This window comes from Sinohyriopsis cumingii, chromosome 8, assembly GCF_028554795.1.
Source record: "Sinohyriopsis cumingii isolate HCF-2022 chromosome 8, ASM2855479v2, whole genome shotgun sequence".
NCBI lineage: Eukaryota > Metazoa > Mollusca > Bivalvia > Unionida > Unionidae > Sinohyriopsis > Sinohyriopsis cumingii.
In genome coordinates this window covers 80,702,082-80,721,116 of record NC_142968.1, presented here as the reverse complement: position 1 = coordinate 80,721,116, position 19,035 = coordinate 80,702,082, and the positions used below count along the sequence as shown (strand labels likewise).

The window sequence follows — 19,035 nt, the reverse complement described above, 5'->3', positions numbered from 1 at the left end:
GTTGTTCGAAACCAATTTCCTCTGCTGACATTGATGAGGACAGAACCTAAGGCTTTGTCATAGAGGTGCACAACAACCTGCACCGGGTTTGAGCTGATATTATGCTTCCTCATAGCTGCCCTTAAGACCGCATTCTTCATATCTATAAAGACTTGGTATATATTCTGCTGATGCTGAAGGTATTTCTCGCAAAGGAGTCTGTTATTGAAGATTTTTTCTGTTTCGTCCCTTCCTGCTCGGAAGCCTGCCTGATCTTCAGCAATAATTTTCTCTCCCTGACGCTTTTGTCTGTGAAAAAAATTATCTTCACCATGACTTTGCTAGGGTGACTATGCCAGCAATATTCCTATATACCTTTCATCAATTGCAGAACACATTTATTCCCTTGCAGGGATGACAATATGGTTTCTAATCTCTACAGCGGTCGTAGTACTTGTGGCCACTTGCCTGGCATTCATTGGTGGGCGGAAATTTCAACAATGGAAAGGTAGTATCAAATGTTGGCTATGTGTCCAATTCAAGTGTTTTCCCATTAAGAGAAACTTAAAAAGTAAATCTTTTAATGCTTTTTCCTGGATAACTCATCACATATTATGGACACATGGACGAAAGTCTTTTATCCGAAACCAATATATGTAATATTCATACGAGTCAATATAAATAATCTGGACTCAACCTATAATTGATTGATTCAGTAATTCATTGTTATCATTGCTCATTTTTGTCTCCGTTAACGTTTCATTGTCAGAATCGTGCAATATTTTACGATATTGAACACCTTCCTATTGCACTCACGTGCACGACTCGTGTGCCCATTAGTATACTAGGAACTGGTTGATTAAATTTGTTTCTGAATGAACTAAAGCAGATGTTTCGTAAACTGCCACATACCAGCTGTTTTACAATATTCCGCGTTAACCTTTTAGTTAAAATGTTTCTGATTTAGGCTAGCGATAGACGCCAGACAGGTCATAAAATTGATGGGTCCCGATAAATGACATGCAAGTGCCAAGGCATAAACGTGTCTTCTTTAGCTGGTAATAAGAATTGCAAACAATATATTTAGTTTTCCATCCTAATTGTATTCAAGATGTACTTCCTTAATTCTGCAAATCCGAATTACATGAGCCATGTCATGATTTCTAAAGCTTGATTACACATTTCGAAATTGTACTGTCATTTCGACTGCATTCCAAGTGCAATTACATCCTCCTTTCTGCATTATATTCCTTATAGTCTTATGATAATTACAATTGAAAGACTTCATATTTTCCCACATTATGATTCCAAAATTCAATGACAGAACAGAAACACACTTGCAGATCCCTCTCTGCTGAAATCAGATATACATCATGTAGAATTGGCATATATATCTAGTCCATAATCATGGAAAAGCTGTTGCAATGAGCATTCATTCCCAAAATGACTCTAAATTTCAATTTCAAGTAGACTAAAACACCATTTTCTTTCGAAAGTGATGTCTAGCGCGCGACTAAGTTCAATTTTATCTGGGCAGAGTTATGTGCGCAATAATAATTATGTTGTTGTGTACTGATGAATCTGCGCTTGTGTATTTAGTTTGGAATACGGCAAAAATTCAGTTACTTTGTTTCTTGTATTTTATTTTTATTTATATAATTAAGCCTTCGGTAGAAAAAGAAAATGAGCATATGATAAAAAGGTTATTGCATTTGTCTATGAAAATATGAACTAGTTTCGTCGGATTGATATACTGCACACCCAAGGTTGTGCAGTATAGTCCATCCGAAAAACTCGTTCATATTTTCACATGCAAATGCTGTAACCGTTACGTATCAAAGCATATCTCCGATGAAATTGGTATAAATTGTATCATAAGTTCTTTTATATAAATAATGTGTCTCAAGATTTGTAAGCTCTTACATTGATTCAGCACTCTTTAAACTATTAAAACTCAAGTATGTTTGCCTACCCGCAAATATAGTGAGGTGAATTAAAAACTCTAGTAATCTGTTTTATTTCACCTTGAGTAAAAAATAAAAAGACTTGATTAACTTTTGGACAGTTTTTTAAGAGTTATTTCTTTTAGTCGTAATTACTTAGTAGGAAGATAGTCATCAGTGTACTCGTCGATATTTTGCAGGAAAAAGGACAAAAAAGGATGAAATACCTTGGTAAGATTAATTAAAAAATATATCGGAATATATCATGGTAATTGTTGGTCCACGTACTACACTGCCTGTTTGTCAAATTATAAGAATGATACAAAATCCAGCATTTGTGGGTATACATTTTCTGATGGAAACAAAAACTAGTTTCATCAACACCACCAAAAGAATACATAACCGTGATCTTTATATTTTTATACCGAAAAAGAACTACAATTATCTTAATGAGGAATGAGGAATAAAAGCGTCACACAGAGTTAGATAAGTTAAAATGAGTGAAACAACTAAAAGGTCACGAACATGTTATTATAAAGCATCAGGCATTCGAATATTGTCGTATGTGCAAAGGAGCATAGTAATAAAATTTATAAAGTTAAATAATTCGTTCAAAATATGAATGAACTTAAAAGGCACATTTTATAGTTAAATGTCTAAAATAAGAAATAAAACCCTTGTATTTAAGGCTAGTAACTATAATATCACAAACGATTAGCTATATCTGACATGTAACTATCACTCCATTTACCGTAATATGATTTTTCGTTTTAAAAGCTATCAGAAAATTGAGTGTTTATATTTTCTCGGAAAGTAATACCTCTTACCGCTTCCACAGCACTTTATTTTGCCACATTTTATACAGTAGATTGATTCAGCAATAGACTAGAAATGTCTTATTCTTCTCAACAACATGAAAAAACAACTACATTATACAGTATTCATGTGAAATGCATTGAAGCGAATTCCCTTTCAGAAACACTATGCATAAGTGCATATCTACTCGCAATATATCTGCTCACTACAAACGGCATCAAGTCAATTAAGCGTAAGAAAAATAGTATATCTGCATCAATAATATTTGCCTTCATATTCAAACGCAAAACGCGAATTAGTGTTACTCAGTGGAGACTGAATATTTGATACTTTGCTCATCCAGTCAAATCCTGATTACTTATGTAACATGGGATTCCACCAGGCAAGATGTATCTAGCTCTGTGAATTTCTGTTTTTCCTTATTCGTATCTTTAGTGGTGATTTTTAATCACACCCATGTCCCGTTAAAAAGGAGGTAGAGAATAGACAGGGTTTTTTACTGTGTGGTAGTGCACTAACACTTACGACAGCAATCACAATCAATGCATAACAGATACCCTTGTATTCATAACTCTTCCATAAATCAGTCACCACAGAAACAAAGTAAACAAGTCACTAATGGATTATTTCAGAAGAGACAGAGACAGAAATTACGTTATTGATATTATGATGCTTATGTTAGACATAAGAAAGGCATAATATCAACAAATAATCAATAGAAAAAACTCAGATATTCGATTTAAGAACTGCATCATGCCAACAAGAGACTTGAGAACGAAAACATTGAATTAAAGGAAGCTTTTGCTGTTTTGAAGAATGTTTTGGTAACACTGGAGACAAAGGTCAGAAAACAATAAAGAAAAAATAGAGACATAGACCTAATAGACAGAGACTATAAGAACCAGATAGAGACACGTGGAAAAAAACTAATGAGACTATGCGTATTAAATATAGCATATGCAAATATTTCATTGGAAAGGCTCCAAATTAGCTTAAATTCCAAATTCTCACCATGACGATCAACAGTGCAAAGCGTTATTAGGACAAAACAATGATATACAAAGGTACAGGCAACGAAACAAAGAATCACGGGACAAAGAAAAGATATAAGCAACTTACAATGCGGAAATAGCCAGTTTTCACCAAATCGACTACTCTTAAGATTTTCCTGGGACCGTTGGGAACACTAGATAAAAGCTAAATAAATTTGGACAACAGTTTGAAAAGAACAAGATGGCATATTCGCAATACAGACCAGTGCATGATAATGAGGACACATAAAGGTACAATTTCGAGTGGAAATAATACTTGTATCAGTTTAGAAATAATTCTTAGTGTAAGAACCGGCTGGGTGGAAATTTCTTACATGGACAAGATCAGGATTAGGAAAAATTTAGAAGCGAACACTGAATGCATCAACAAGTGTGATTTTATAATTATAATGTTACACTGTACAATTTCCTTGGATTTCTAGAAAATTGGGCAGATAGTGTTGATCAGTTAAGTATAGCGAGGTACAAAACATTTACCTGTGCAAGACCTTGGCCAAGTAACACTATTAAGCACTCCTGTGGAATAGCGTGTTTTCTTAAAAAAAATTAATTATACATTTATAAAAAGTTGACGCGTTACCTAGCAAACATAACAGTGTTTCGTGGCTAAAGCTTAACAGTGTAAATCTCATCATACTTTATAATGTTATATTTGAATTAATATTGTATATGCCCAAAGATTCATCTGTGCTATAGAAGGAAACGGAATGAAAACATTTATACAGAATTATCCGTTCCAGGCTAAATGTGAAAACAAAATAGATGTAGTTAGAAACGTCTTTTGGAACGAAAAGTAAAAATGCTCAAAATATGTCCGAGAAGGATGTACAAGACATTTTACATTTACCGATCCACATGAAACTAGTAAACTTATCACAACATTAGACGATCTTACACGAAATTAACGGCAGAAAATAAAGTTCAATGTGAAGCTATATCATAGTTTCTGCCCTTATAAATAAAGATTCCACAGCACTTCCCCAGGACCAGATTTCCAAAATTGGGATCGATTGAGTATTTCAAAGTGCATTTCATCATCCTAGTCACACTCTTTCAATAATACAACATGTGATAATCTTTATATAAATATTACTGAAGAAGAAGTTAGAAAAACAATAGATGATATGAAATCATATTAAGAAACCGGAGTAAATAAGCGGGATTATTTGTCATACAGTCAGAATTTGTAAAACCTCAGAAAATTAAATTCTATTATTATTGATATACAAAACTAGTTGAGGTTATATCTTTCACGTAACTCTCTTAAATATGTATGTACTGACAAACCTATCAAACATCGCTTGAAATTACTTGATATGTGAAATTGTCCATTCCCAAAACTGAGCTATAAATTGCTACTCTCTTGTCATGAGGGTACAGGTAGTACAATTGTGGATCATATGTGTCTAGAAACTAATACCCAGTTTACCAGTAGTCAATACCAGTTGCAGTCAGAATTTAGGTAGTGCCTCCTTAAGATGCTATTCTACATTTAGTGTTATACTAACTTCAGATATGAAGCCTATCACTGAATTCAAAATATTTTAAATACAAATATGACAAAAATATTAATATATATTGCAACCGAAGACTTAGAATACGTTCCATTTTCTTTGATCTACATCAGCTCTGATACAGACCTGAAGATGGGCCCAACGTTTAATACATCTCTCCAAAGCGATGATAATGATGAAATGATATATCAGGAACCGCGTAGCAACGAGATGGAATTGACTGCATACTTAGAACCTATCTGTAATTCTTTCGAATTCTCTCTCCCTCCTCTTTCTCTCTCTCACCGTCGTATTGTATCCTTGGTTACGAAATGACATTTATACAATCAATAAATATGCTAGAATTTAACTATTTATTATTATTTATTTGTTTAGTCCTTGATTGGTTTTCTATTATTTCATAATATCAACATGACCGCTACGGTGGCCTAGTATTTAGAGCGTCCGCCTCGTATGCGGGAGGTCGTGGGTTCGATCACCGACTGAGTCATACCAAAGACTTATAAAATGGTACTAACAGCAGCCTCGCTTGGCGCTCAGCATTAACAGGTTAGTATTAGGACTGGGTGGGACATCATGCTACATGTCTGCGGCATGGTGCCCCAGTGCTTGACATCGTAGCGATATGGCTGAAAAATTGTTAAAGCTACGTTAAAAATCCAAATCACACACACACACACACACACACACAAACACAATATCAACGTCCTTACAATTTTTATTTAAGCAAAATAATTGCCATAATATACCCAATCAGAAGGAGCAAGAACATATTTTAATTCAATACCAGCCACAATCTTTTTCTACTAATTCGTGATTCCAAACATATAGTCAAACTGCAGATGTATTATTAGATTTTTCTTGTTATATGGGTTCTGCGTGTGTGTGTGTGTGTGTGTGTGTGTGTGACCAACGTTCTCTCCCTTGATGTAGTTTTATCAGCATACCATTAGAAGATTGCTATAAAATCATTTCTTTTAATTCTACAGTTACAGGTACACTTGAATGTCTTTCTAGATCACCCGCGGTATATGCTGGATATTCTTCATTGTTTCTTTTTTGGGTGGAGGTATTGATAGACCATGCATTTCGTAGGTTATAAATAATGAAATATCTCGAGTACTCAGAGACTACTCTTGTATAGTGTTATATTTTTCTTTCCGATCATGGCACATATTGTCAGGGAGTTGTTTTATATATGTACGGCTTGTACTAAAACAAAATATATCAGCATATTCAGAAATATAATTTAATTGAATTTTTGTAACTCGCAAAGCAAGGGTTAAGTTAATAGTCATTCAAAAGTTACGCGTTTTAGTAAGCAGTAATGTCCTGTTCTTTATATATACTGAGGCATAGATTGACTCACTGGAGTTCCTTTAATGGCGTTACTTTTCTTTCCAGCGCATCCTGTACATGTATATGAAAAGCTTCATCCTTATGAAAATCAAGGAAATAATATGTACCGTTCTTTACGACCAGAGAACATCATTTAGGTATATAACAGATCTACAATAACATTGAAAGTGGTAAACTGGAAACCATGTTCTTTATAATTATGCCTTTTTAAATTAAAAAACAGTCTATTTGGGTCAGTTAGAATCAGTTGTTAACTCAGTGTGCATCATTCTGGTAAATTTATTTATTATTCGCTTTTTCAGTCAAGTTATTATTAAACATCTAATTCACGAAATTACTTTGAATGTCCTCGATATAATTTTACCCCAAACCAGGATCTTTCTATTATAGACCTGCTATCTGTTAAATTATCACAACTTTCGTTACTTGCTACAACAGATGTACATGTTTAACGATTATCATTCTGCATGTGACAAAGTTGACGAGGACCCGAGTGATGTTTGTTTGTTTTGGTTTTCTTTGTGATTTTCTTTCTGGGTTTTTTAATTATTTTTTTTTTTTATGTTTTTTTTTTTTTTCTCAAACATGAGTATTAATCTCTACTGCTCAATATAGCTATAGAATTTGTGTTCTTTATACAATTATAAAATAAATGTTTTCTTCATCGCAAAGTGGATGCGTTATGCATATTTAAATTTTGCACTTGTTTGTCTTTCCCCCTCCATGATTAAATGTTAGCATAAGTGTATTTGGAACTTCATTTAACTCATAACATTTCCAGAAAACGCGAATTGTGACCTAGATAAAGTAGAGGGTTTAATAATATTGTTTACTTGAGAAATTACTCATTCATGGGATAACATTAGAATCAGAAATCAGTCTTATTGTTGTATTCAGTATTGTATTTAAATATATTTATTTAATCAAATTATCATTCACTGGAATAACAAAGTGTTCTTAAACAATATTCTTGGACAGAAACATAAGTTTTAAATTATAGTGAGCTCTGACAAGGACATCTTGCATTATATTATGTTTAATTTGAAGACGTAAGTACGTCATCACACTTCAGGCTACCTGTACATTAGTACATTCATGACTACAGGCACATCAACGCCTTCAGCGCTGGATCTTAATTCGAACACCACTACATTTTAATTAGAACTTTATTTGTTAGGACTGGTGATATAACGTTTTTGGACTATTTGGGATTTAATTCGCAATGCTAATTTCTTTTTACATTTTCCCTTTGTATTCTCAAGGAAATAAATTATTTGTTGAATTTTACTAAAAGTGTTGGTTATTCATCTTTTCTATTACTCACTTTAAGACCATAGAGCCGTAATACATGTATCATGTTAAATATGCTTTTAACTCTCCTTTGTTTGAAATCAATTGTTTCATGTTTTCACATCCTTTATGTAACGGTATCAGTAGACTGACTCACAAGATGTGACATATGCATTTTGAACGTGCGATAATTATGTTCGTCAAAAATGCCCTTGTTTCTATCCATTGTTTAAGTTTTCACATTATTTCTCTTACGGTATTACTTGATTGACTCACAAGATGTGGCAAGTGCATTTTTAAAATGCGCGATAATTCTGTTCAACAACAATGAACATTTGTCAAGATGAGAGTAAATTAGGTTTCCTATACATTTGCTGTTGCTCGTTATTATCTGTATTTCATCCAAGCTTAGCCCTCGCTGCATCCACCAGGGCGTGCTAAGTATGTCCTTTCTATGTCTTGATTCTTGCATGCGTAAATTGGTCTATTTGTATATTCGTCACTCCGTGCCGAAATTTTTAGCATGATTGCACAAAAATGTTTTATAGATAAAACGTTTAATATGCATGTTTCTATTCATAAATGATCAATTCGATTTTCATGTCATTAAGCAATTTTTACAAATATATTAGAATACACTTTTGAATTATTTAGGACGTTTATCTTAGGCTCGACATGTACCTCTAATAATAATGGATCATCATTTCCAGAAGAAAACAAAAACAATATTGTAGTTTCAATTTATATTATAGATTGTTTCATATTTTGATGACTACCTACGGCTTCATGATGGAATTAACACTTATAAAGAATATACAAGTTCTCTATGTACATTGTTCAACCGGAAACGTTTGAAGAATATATCAGTCTTCGTTAATTTTTGTAGAGTAAACATTTCATATGTGGATTTAGACTACTTTTATCTTCTTTTATAAAATAGATATATCCATATTTAAAAATAATAGAAATATAACAAAAGCACCATGCATTGCAAAACAATTTTTTATCAAGTGGACTTCAGTAATCATTGGATAAACTTGTAGGGTCGGTGACAAGTCCCCTCAAATTTCTGGATAATATTGTTCAGTTGTGGAAGAACAAACTTTTAGTGAATGCATTTCGAGTAAATTGGATGTTTGATCACCCCAACAAAATTAAATTCGTTCTCATTGGACTGATTTGAGATATTGGCCACATTTTACCCATGCATAAGTTAAATAAATGTACCTAACATGACAACGATGACAATGATAAAACGTTTGGGTAACTGTCCTTGGAATAGATCATCTTCGATCTTGGATCGGAGTGCAGCAATAATAGTGAAAGTTTTCACTTCCACGCGTCGTATCGGATACTTGGCGGTTGTTCTGCTCAAAGTGTGACTGATGTCGTTTCCCACTTTAGGTAAAACTTCCACGCGTCCCACGAAGAGTCTGGCTTCTTGGATGATAATATTATTCTTGCTAGTTGGCATGAGCCATCAAATGGAAAACGGTACTGCTGAGATTCAGTCTAGGCGGACATCCACACCCTTCAGCAAATACTTTCCTTGCCATCACATGTTCAAATGCAAACGATCCATCAGTTATAAACTACTTCCTTGCAAGATTTATTTTCGACAGTCGTTAAAGCCCACATTGTGAGAATTTCCGTCTTTGTAAGGACTGTGTCGCTAATCTTGTCAGGTTTCCAGATGGGTGTTTTTAGCTTCTTTTCCGTACGTCAAGAGATTTTCGAGGCACGATCGGTAAAGGTAAGTATCCATGCTACTGCTGACTATTTTGTTATTCAAGTACAAATCCAATTCGCTGAACAATTAATGCATGAAATTCTTGACGGACGCTACTCTAGCAGTGTCTCCTGGATTGATGTCTGTTTTCATCACTTTGACTTTCAAGTACAAGTCACTGCTATTCAGATCCATGTAATCTTTGGGCTCTCCTTTGATTTCACACTCGATGGGAGCTGAATCCGTCAAATAGGAGAAGGAATGAAATTCTGCCCATTGGGATTCTGGCATCGTCATAATAGTGGGTGGCATGGCAAACAGATCCAGGTCCGACTTGGAAAAGGCGCAAGACTCTCGGATGCATCATATTTCTCTCTCTCTCTCTCTCTCTCTCTCTCTCTCTCTCTCTTTAATAATCAAAAAAGTCTCGAATGGTTCTTCTTTGTTCTGTCTTTCTAGTTCTGGGGGTTCGAAGTCCTCTGGAGGGGTGTCTTCGTTGTCTCTTTTTGTCTAGTCCTTGTTGTTGCGTCAGGGAAGCAGGAAAACCTGAATCGACAGAGTCCAGGGCATTTATAGGAGTTTCTCACCAACCCAAATTTCTTTGCCCGTTTGAAGCAAGACATTTTTGCTTGCTCTCAAGAAAGCTTCTTTAGTGTTTGTTTTTTTTTCGATGATGACATTTAATGGAGATATTATTTGCCTTGCGTCAAAAAGGCATCTTTCAAGGCGTACAAAACATTGGTTTCAAAACGGGGGCCACCGAATAAAACCCCCATTTCAGCATATCTTCTAAACCATGTCATCGCTGTCGACCAACGCTTAGGTACACTGGATACATGACTTACAAGTCGTCACATAATCGTTTTCGAAAATGTAGTTTCACCGTGACTTTCACTTTGGAGAATGGAATATTTTGCCCCAGATGTCCTTTTATAGCAATGTTGACAGTGTCAAAATAAGACCAACTGACGAGTAAATAGTGAGGACGTACAAATTCGCTGTGAACATCACATGTGTTTCCAACTTACTCGTCAGTGTTCGTAGCAGAATCCACTTTGAAAGGAATGATACGCAGTAACGGTACGGAGGTGTGTCCCACCACGTTCTACTCCACCACATCGGAGGACACAAACTACCTGGGATCAAAACCACCTGAAAACATCCATATTGATGTTGATCTTCTGGCTCAAATTATGTGTTACCATCTGTGGATAACCACCCAAAATTTCAAACTAACTAACATTCAAAGTAATGACGTTTCCGTATCCTGAAATGTCATCATTAGGTGACTAGCCACTTTAAGGTATTAACACTTTTTTGGCTCTGCACAGGGCTTTGCCAAAAGCTTCCCCGAACCTCTCAGCAATCGTGTCCAACAAATGTTGATCGCTAATATAATAGCTTCAAAGTATAGATGCTTAATAATGGATTGTTTCTTGCTGGATTTGTGTCGTCTGAAAACCTGGTTTTACTCATCTCATTTTGCAATTGTTCGTCCAGGATTTCAACGTGAAAAGTGTTTTAGGTTTTATTGATATTTCGGATTCGTGTAGGGTGGCTCATTTCAACCAAAGCCACTTCCCAATGGGATTCGTAATCCAATAGGATGGCCTGAGTTAATTTGGTAGTGAAACAGCATGATGTGTTTTGTGGAAACACATCCATGGAACTATCACTGGGTAAAGTTAAATAAAATTGGTTATTCATAATTCCAGAGTTCTGCTGTCCGAGGGGTCACTCGAAGTTAGAGGAGTGTATAAAAGAGGGCTGGTGTGGTTGTTGTTTGGGTGATGACTGTTGGAAGAGTGACTGACGTTGTTACCGTTTGAATAATTCAGGGAAGGATTAGGAAGAACGTAACCGACGCAACTGCGCAGTACAATAGTCCACAATTGTTTGTCTCCTTGTTGCAAACTCGAATTGGCAATGGCAGCACTGATGACACAATACACCACAAAGACTTGGCAGAAGAAAAAAAACTATTTCCGTTTTCGGCACACGTTCTCCACACCACATACGCAAGAGTTGCTTTTGTACATCTTGCACAGAAGTGGGTGAAGGAGTGCTCCGTACATTCTCTCTGATGTGGAGACAAAGGTATCGTACCTTTCAATACCTTCAGGCAACATTCGCACATGATATTGACGACGTCTTTGGAGGATGTTTGAAGGATTAGTTTTAGCATCGGTGGAGGAGCTTTGGACAGAACGGACAACACATCCCAATGTTTGGCTAAACGGGGAGGAAGTCCTTTCCTTTTCTTTCCTTTTCAAAACACTGATAGCTATCGTCTGGTACTGGTTTTTATAGTGAAATGCGTAGCAATTGTTGTCTTTACGTCGTATCAACTTTATGACAGGCATCACCCGTCGTGGAGGGGTTTGCAACGGACTAAATAGGGACAGTTCTTGCTTGGATAAATCCAGTAAATTCTGTAACACGCCCGATCTCTCTTGGACTTTGATTTTTTAGGGCATGTACTTTGTGAGGAGGAGGGTGTCACCACTGGAGGAGAAGTTCTTGGAGACACTCGTTTCCATTTGTTCATCAAATTAGGAAGACCGGGTGTTAATTGGGAACGGGAACTAATGAGCTTTACCTGCTTTATTCCTTTGCCACGGCCAGGCCTACTTCTGGACCTGCTACTGTCGATGATTTGGTAGAAATCACTAGGGTGGGTATCTCAGTTGTAGTATGCGTGTTGTCAGGGTTGAAATGTTTGGCTCGGGAAGTACTTTTTCTCTTTGGTCGTATTAAAGAAGTTTGATACATTTCTATTAGACTCCTTAACTCTGCCAAAATGTATAAGAGTACCTAACCGTTTGACTTTGTTCGTTTGCTGGTTATTGGTTTGTGTATTTGTTTCTTTGTCTATGTCTATAAAGAAGTTATATGTCCCGCCCCGCCAAGCATTATAACTTTTTTCCGCTGTCCCTGTTTGCCCCGATTGAATTCAACCACTTCCAACATTGTTGCCAATGTCCAGTACCTTGACGTCACCCCATCTGTTCCATTCCTATTGTCCCTATATAAACCCAACCTATGTTAAACTTCCTATTACGTCCCCATAGTACATTCATCCTATTTTAACATTAAGTCCTGTGTGTCCCAATAAAGTTTGACCTATGTGTCCCTATAGTGCCCCATATTACTGCTATCCTTAAATAGGTAACCTGAAGTTAATGTCTCCTTGTCCTACAATACCACACACAATCAACCAAGCAGTGAAATACTTTTAGTTCTTCTTGCACTCCACTGATAATATTATGGGAATAATGAAGATGGTATAAAGAAAGATAGTCATGCTTTTAAAAAAGGTGACATGATGAGGATTTATACGTTATGGAATAGTGATATTGGTCTCAGCGTTACTTATAAAAGGGGTCATGAGGTAATAAGATGGCTTAGAGAAGTTATTTTTATTGATAAAGGTTTTAAATTCTATTTTACAAAGTTTATTTTACATTCTACCATGTGGTCATTAGATGAGTAGGTGCTGGTCTAACAAACGGAGGCAAGGATCGTAGAGATGGAAGAGGCGATGGGAGTCTATTTTGTTCATTAGGGATTTAAATTATATTGTATGCACTTCCTTTACATACAATCCTATGTGAGTCTGATAGATGTTTTGTTAAAATGTGAATGTAGATGGAGTGTCAAGAGATCATAGCGTGAAGACAATATTTTACTTTTTTAAATGGGGACCACTGGTGGTTGGGGAGAACTAATCAGTACTTCTTTTACATTCTATCCTGAGTAGCCATGATGTTTGATATCGGCAAACATGTTCAAATATGCATTTTAAATAGTAAGTTTTGATTATCATTACATTTCTTGTTATAGGCCTGAGAACCCTATTATAAATATTTTTGTTTCATTTAGAGGGCATACAAATTGCAGCCTATTACATTTCCCGCCAAATCACATCTAACATGTTACAAACAGACTCCTCCTGTATAAATATGACGTAATACGGTATTTTTGTAAGAGAGGAGACGGCGAAACATACATGTCAAAACGGTGGCCTAATCTTTATTTTCAGTTTCGAAACATATGACATACTACGGTATTTTTGTAAGAGATGAAACCGGCGCAGTATACATGTCAAAACGTCGGCCTCATGCTTGTTTTCAGTTTTGCATTTTAAACGACTGACCTTGTAACACAAAGCATAATTATGTCTCTAATGAGAAATAGCTGATTGAAATAACAAATTCCTTCTAATATCTTGATGGAAATATGACCATTGCTTAGCCAGGAATTCAACGCCTGTGTTTCTACGTATGTTTATGTGTGTCATTTCATATCGACGTGACCAGGCATAACTTATATCTACCAATATATATGCGCATTTTTTTTTCACATTTGTCTTCAGTGTAAATGTGATTCAAAGTTAACAATGTCAATCAAGATTTGTTTCAAGTTTTCTTTTTAACTTGATGAACTTTCTCATGACTGTCAAATAAAGGCGGGAATAGGGTGGGGTCCGTTGTTTGATTTACCAAGCAAAAATACATTCAACGTTTAAGAAACCTTCCCCTTAAATAAACTTGAAAGACGCACTTCCGACTGATGACTCTTTCTGTTCTAAATTATTGTCGCTTGTATTAGTATGCACAGAAGGCGAATGCGTTTGAGAAAACGAGAAAGCAAAATGAATGAAATAAATTCGCAACTTTTCTCCATGTCAGAAATGTGTTAATGGCCTCTGGTATATTAAAAAATTCTTAACTTCGATTGAACCTTTCCGTATTATTGTCTTGTTTCCTTTTCCGATCGTTTGTTTAGAAAGTACAACCTCAGACCTAACACCAATAATTATGTCACTTTCTCTTCTACGGCAAATTCTATATTTGATATTTTAACTCTGATAAAGTAGTGAAAGGAACATTTCAATTGTTCAGAAGAATAAATTATTTTCTTCCAGCTCTGCGTGAGAAATAAATAAATAACTTTAGTTGGTTTGTGGGTTTAATGTCATTTTTCAGCACATCTATACATGACTGCATTATGTCCGGTGAAATAAGAGTACGGGAAAAGTGCAGAGAATAACCACCGGCCACTGTGAAGCTCCTGACAAGCTTTCTAGCATGCCTATATTGCCCGAGCCCGAGACAGCGGACAGAGGTGAGATGTCAGTGACCTGCAAATTAAATTTGTCATACCTTCGAATAAGCCCTTCCGTATTACTCTTTTCTTTCCTTTCTGTTTCTTCGCTTAAAAAAAAAAAAAAAAAAAAAAAAAAAAAAAAAAAAACCACAACTTCGACCTTAACACTAATGGTTACGTCAGTTTAATATCTACTGAAAATGTCACTTATGATTACTCAAACTCTGATATATAAAATGGTAACTAGTGAAAGGAAAATAAGCATTGGTGAGTGTTTTTAATTTTGTTAAAGCTTTGAATGAGAAAAAAGTAAATTACTTTATTTTGGTTTGTGGGTTTAACGCCATTTCTCAGCACATAGTGGATGAAGAACCAATGAAGAAGCTCAGTGAAGAACCATCGACCCACGGGAAGATACTGGCAAACTTTCTCGCATGCCCACGTTACTTGAGAAAGAGATTCGATCACATGCAGACAGAAGTAAGATTACTTTACTTGGAAAGCCGTGGTCCCAATATAAATATAAATATTATTATGTGAATAAGATGCAAAAACATATAAATGGGAAGAAAAGAAATAAGTATATGGCTGTAATGTTCCATTTAATTTATATAAAACGTAAAACTTTGTCATTTTCTCTTGTTCTTTCTTTCTTGTCCTTTGTTTTCTTCGGTAGAGGAGTTAAGTTTGAGGGGTGGAGAGGCGTGGTTACTGGGAGAGCGACATAGCTTGCATTGTTTATAATACATTTACTATGAAAGTAATGTGATCTTAATGGAAAAAGAGCAAATTTTGTGATAAATGTTCTATTTCATTTGTTGAAAAGTTTAATGTAGATTGTCTTTCTGTAATTGGTTCGGTATACTGGAACACGTGACTTGGTGAATGCATTATTGTTCAGTGACATTGTGCGTTAATTGTGTTCTACAAAAAAATATACTTTAGTAAAGATTATAATCGACTGATTTGCATTTTCATTTCCTACTGCTAAGTATTAATCACAAAACGTCCCATCACTCACTGCCTGCAGCTTAATAAATTTGGTTGTGTCCTTTCCATATCTTCCTTTTGATCCGTACTTGTGTATCATGGTCAATATTTATGTTCGTCCATGTGTTCGCCTTGAGCCACTTAGCACGACTGCACAAAATCAATGTTTCAAATACTTAATTTAGTATATATGTTTATATTTCTTGATGAACTAACTATATTTTCATGACACCAAAATTATATTTTATAAGTTTTCAAATATTTTGGACTTGTATCCTTTTGGTTGCTATCGGAGTGCACATGACTTACCAAAAATATTGTATCCTTCATTTGTATCGTTAAAACATAACTTTCATCGTTTCATAATGTTCTTATCTATCTCCATGAAATAAATAACACTGCAATAAATAATTTAACACTTCTGTATGTATTTATATCTCAGAAATTGTTAAAGAATATATTAATCCTCTATAATTTGCCTAGGAAAAGAAATTTGGTGTTGTTGATACCATGGCAATACAGTAAAAATAAATTAAAAAGTCAGTAAATACTTGTCTAAAAGCAAGTTTAAATTGTTTGAAGATTCACAAAGTATATAAAACATGTATATGGTGTTATTGCCAGTTTCACACGTTATAAATTATAGAACAGATAGGGACTGCGTTATCAATTTCCCTTGCCTGTTGTTTCAGTGGAATGTATTACATAATTCATTATATATTTATTTATTTTCAGACAAGACATAATTGATTACACAGATATATCCTCTGATTGCTTTGTGGAAAATGTAATAGAGTTAACTCATATAATCGGTAGAATTACAACAGGAAACAGTGAAACAGCAACTAAATCATATTCTCCTAATTAAAGTGGCTTATATATTTCAGTTTCTATCCAATGATGTCATACTTTTTCCAGCAGTTCTCTTTTGTTATGTTCCACATCTTTGGTCCTGGACGTTTTGTTGCCTTCCCTACCGAAACTCTTAATCATCACTAATTCCTTTCCCAAACGTCTCGATCATCGCTGCTTCCTCAAATTTTCATTTTTGATTGTTCTGATGTGTTGTCGTGTGGTATTCGTCTCTCGCTTCGTTTTTAATTGTCTTCAGTTCCTAAGAAACAGATTGATCGACAGAATTGTATCATATCATTTCCTTAACATCGGTAATATTTGTATATTTCTACAATCTTTGATCCTCGGGAGGAACTGGGTTGTGTGTCTCGGGGTTTTATTAGGCATGTGGACTGTATCAGTCTCAAAACTTGACTGCAACACAAAAGGGGCAGACCTCTGAGAATCTTCAACACAATTTTATACTTTGAAACTTTTTGGGAGCCACAGTTGTTTGCATAATAATGGAAACTGTAACAACAATATGTGTTTTTCTGGTGATGTTTGAAATAGGTCAAACAAATGGTAAGTCAATGTTCTAATGTGTTACGAAACTATTAAATTTACAAAATATTGAGAAGACATCATTGATACTGCTGCATTAAATCTTGACGGTATGGAATGATCTGAACCTTAAATGGAAATTATCGTATAGAGTTTAGTTGGTTATTTACTATAGATAAGGTGACTGACTATAGTTTATTGTCAATCTCTTGCCTTGAACATATTCCTATAAAAATTGACATAAAAATTGCAAATATGGTCATTTTTCATTAAAAACAAATTGAACGTTGTGCAACTTGAAAAATATAGGGTTCAAGAATTATTGTGCATGTTGTAATTAGTATACTATTATAGTCTCTACAAGAAGTATCGACTGATTTTTTGCATTCCTGCAAATAAAGTGTATCTTTTGATGTACAAACACATCTCCAATGCTAATAGAGTTTTGTATGATCAGAGCCAACTTATATTTATTTCACCTATTCAAACAAAAACTAATTTATTATTTATTTATTTATTTCATACATTTCTTTTTATCTACATGAAGATTTAAGGTAGGTATGAAGATGCAAATTCAGACGTTTTGATTGAATTTCAAAGTTAATTATTGTATATTTCGACGAGAAAATGTATTTAATCCGTGCACTACGATTATTTTATATCTGTCTTTGAAAGCAACCAGTCTTTGTAAGCAAACTACGCTTATTAGGACAGGAAGAAATGCATCCGCCATTATGCAGTTTCTTTTCTCTCATATATTATTGTACACAACTGACTAGTTATAGGTTGAATATGACATCATGAAGTATTTTATGGATAGTTTTCAATAAATCCTTAAAGGATTAGGAAATTAGGAAAGTGTATTGTTACGAGTCTATTCTCTTCAAAAAGAGTGAAAAGCAACCATCTTTGTCAATTTCAACAGATAATATTTTTCCCTTGATAACAAAGTGAAAATTAAAACACTTACGTAATTAAATTCCAAAATAATCCAGAATTACAGACCACGTCGTAATAATTTAAAGTTCTGAATGAACTTTAATAGAATTCCAAATTAAGTCCATGTTTGAATTCACTATAAATCCCAGTGAATGTCTCTGTCCAAAGATCTTATTTTTCATGAGCACTCTCTCTTTCCAGTGTGCATTCGCTTGAACAAATTGAAGAAATAAATTCCACCCCAAATGAAGTACTGGACACAACAATATGCTAGATCTTAAGCACGAATGGATACACTTTCCAGTGACAAGATCATATAGTCCTCTAAAAGACCTCAGGTCAAGTAGAAAATAAAATTGATTTTGGACAAAGTTATGTCCAACATACAATGTTACCATACAATACTATAGAATGAAATTTTAAAAAATCGAAACAAAATAACTAATTACAATGCAAAGTAAATATACATAACAGTATTACGATTTATTAGTGCTCTTGATGTTTAGGGTCGGAATTCGTGGTTGTTTTTTGTTTCTTATGAATTGATTATTTTTCCCAGATCGGTTCCTTGCGGATAGGAGACCACGTCTTGATTCCTAAGGTTATCACACATAATTTGACATGTTTTCCCTAAAATGAATAGCATTTTTATTGAATCCATTTATTATTATTATTATTATTATTATTATTATTATTAATTTTTTTAAAATCTCCCTGTATAGAAAAGCTGAATAACAATAATAATAATAATAATAATATAAAATAATAATAATAAGTATTAGTAGTAGTAGTAAAAAAAAAAAATTTCTCCTTGGACAGAAAGGCTGAAGGGAATTAAAATGTTAGTACTGTTAGATATTGTTTATTTCCAATTTTTTTGGTGTTAAGTTTTTCCTGTTCTCTGAGGTTTTCAGTAA

At 34.5% G+C, this 19,035-nt stretch overlaps 2 protein-coding genes across 4 annotated transcripts in view; both read left to right on the top strand.

Annotated features, from left to right (window-relative positions):
- The window catches only part of LOC149793964 (uncharacterized), an 18,463-nt gene extending 10,520 nt beyond the window's left edge, over nucleotides 1–7,943 (top strand). For both annotated transcript variants that reach the window (XM_089967897.1, XM_089967896.1), the window contains 4 exons: nucleotides 392–487; nucleotides 2,123–2,153; nucleotides 5,418–5,545; nucleotides 6,709–7,943. In XM_089967897.1, the coding sequence (XP_089824023.1) occupies nucleotides 392–487; nucleotides 2,123–2,153; nucleotides 5,418–5,545; nucleotides 6,709–6,800 (347 nt within the window). In that variant the 3' untranslated portion in view covers nucleotides 6,801–7,943. The remainder of the gene's footprint in view (nucleotides 1–391; nucleotides 488–2,122; nucleotides 2,154–5,417; nucleotides 5,546–6,708) is intronic.
- Nucleotides 6,701–19,035, top strand: part of LOC149793963 (uncharacterized) — a 26,402-nt gene continuing 14,067 nt past the window's right edge. For both annotated transcript variants that reach the window (XM_089967895.1, XM_089967894.1), the window contains exons 1-2: nucleotides 6,701–6,800; nucleotides 14,671–17,200. In XM_089967895.1, coding sequence (XP_089824021.1) covers nucleotides 17,140–17,200 — 61 coding nt within the window. In that variant the 5' untranslated portion in view covers nucleotides 6,701–6,800; nucleotides 14,671–17,139. The remainder of the gene's footprint in view (nucleotides 6,801–14,670; nucleotides 17,201–19,035) is intronic.